Source organism: Mesitornis unicolor, unplaced genomic scaffold, assembly GCF_000695765.1.
Source record: "Mesitornis unicolor isolate BGI_N332 unplaced genomic scaffold, ASM69576v1 scaffold40910, whole genome shotgun sequence".
Taxonomy (NCBI): domain Eukaryota; kingdom Metazoa; phylum Chordata; class Aves; order Mesitornithiformes; family Mesitornithidae; genus Mesitornis; species Mesitornis unicolor.
In genome coordinates, this window is record NW_010157049.1 from 203 (window position 1) to 2,052 (window position 1,850).

The 1,850-nt window shown below is 47.2% G+C and overlaps 1 protein-coding gene across 1 annotated transcript; it reads left to right on the forward strand.

The window, feature by feature from the left end:
* Window positions 1-350: 350 nt before the first annotated feature.
* On the forward strand, window positions 351-1,450 carry LOC104536108 (putative N-acetylated-alpha-linked acidic dipeptidase; the record flags this gene model as incomplete). The annotated part of the gene is made up of 3 exons (XM_010178643.1): window positions 351-432; window positions 682-774; window positions 1,265-1,450. Coding segments are annotated over 3 exons (361 nt in total), but the record flags the coding sequence as incomplete, so codon positions are not given.
* Window positions 1,451-1,850: the final 400 nt, after the last annotated feature.

Consider the following 1,850-nt stretch of genomic DNA (forward strand, 5'->3'; position numbering starts at 1 on the left):
AAAACATTTATTTTGGCCACACTTGCCAAGAGAAGAAGGGATTTAGGAGATGACCCAGTAGGTTCCTGTTTGATTAAAGAGAGAATGCTCCGGTTTATCTAAAGTTTTCTGAAAGTTGTAATGTACAAAAATGTAAATTGTAACGTACAAAATGTAAATCTGCCTTGTTGGAGTTGAATTTTGGTAGGGCCAAAAGTAGTGCTTTAAAGTCTTCACTAGAGAAACTTAATGAATTACGGAAAGACAACCAATTAATGCAGTTATATCAGTAAAACAAATGTAATTTTCCACTGGACAACTGCAAGGCCCATTGGGCTCGGCAGATGCTCACCAAGTCCTTCCTTTTCCAGATCCTCTTTTTTCCGCTGTGGCGAACTTCTCCAAGGCTGCTGCTGAATTTCACAGGAGGCTTGAACAAGTTGACAAGAAAGAGTAAGTCTGAAAAAAACAGGTATATTTTATGTATAAATATCTACGTGTGTATGTCCCTTAGGTAGCCAGGGTGACAGGTGTCATTCCAGTGACTACACAAGGAGTCTCTGTGGTCAGTGTAGACTTTAAATGAATCTGGGAAGTTGTTTCCTCGTGGTGTGAAATGTCTGTCTCCATTTTTCACAGCCCAATCGCAGTGCGGATGATGAATGACCAGCTGATGTTCATAGAAAGAGCTTTCATCTGCAGCCCAATCGCAGTGCGGATGATGAACGACCAGCTGATGTTCATAGAAAGAGCTTTCATTGATCCTCTTGGCTTACCAGGAAGGAAGTTTTACCGGTGAGGAAATTAGTTTCTTGTTTATCTGCCTACAGCACTGTGTTTTCACAGGGGAACCCCATCTGCTGGGGCAGTTGAAACCTGTGTAGCCCTCATAGGATCCCAGCATGATTTGGGTGGGAAGAGACCTCAAAGCTCCCTCCAAGTCCAACCCCCCATGGGCAGGGACACCTCCACCAGCCCAGGCTGCTCCAAGCCCCGGCCAACCTGGCCTTGGGCACTGCCAGGGAGGGGGCACCCACAGCTTCTCTGGGCAACCTGGGCCAGGGCCTCACCACTCTCACAGGGAAGAATTTCTTCCTAATATCCAGTCTAAAGCTGTGCCCTTTCCCATTCATTTTACCTTTGAGACTGCTTTCTCCTGTCCTTTTAAAGACGGCTACAGGTAGCTTTTCTGCGTATTTGCTAAGTTTTGATCTTCACAGGATTCACCGCTGCTTCATGGTGATTTAATTCAGTACACCTACATTTTCTTCTCCTCTCCCCACAGACACATCATCTTCGCGCCAAGCAGCCACAACAAATACGCTGGCGAGTCCTTCCCGGGGATCTACGATGCCATCTTCGATATTGGAAGCCAAGCGGATCCACACGAAGCCTGGGATGAAGTCAAGAGGCAGATTTCCATCGCAGCCTTCACTGTGCAGGCAGCAGCAGGGACGCTGGAAGAAGCAGCGTAGGACGACAGCTTTGGAAAGCTCAGACAGCAAAGTGTGAAATGCAACGTAAAGGGGATAATACAGCGACCTGGTATCTCCTGAGCTTCTGAACTTCAGGATGTCCTGGTAGGTCCCGCATGTCAAAAAACTCCTGAGCTGGAAATTATTGCTTCTCCAGTACCAACCAAACTGCAGCTTGAAGAACAGCGCTCAACAGAAGCAACTTTTGGGGTGGGGATGGTGGGGAGAAGAAAGAACCAGTTCCCAGTTGGAGTTTTCTGATTTGCCCGTTTGGAGGATCCAAGAGCTTGGATGTGCAACTCCAAAACCATTTATTTGCCCGGTTATCACAGAATCACAGAATGTGAGGAGTTGGAAGGGACATCGAAAGCTCCCCCAGTGCAGCCCCTGCCAGAG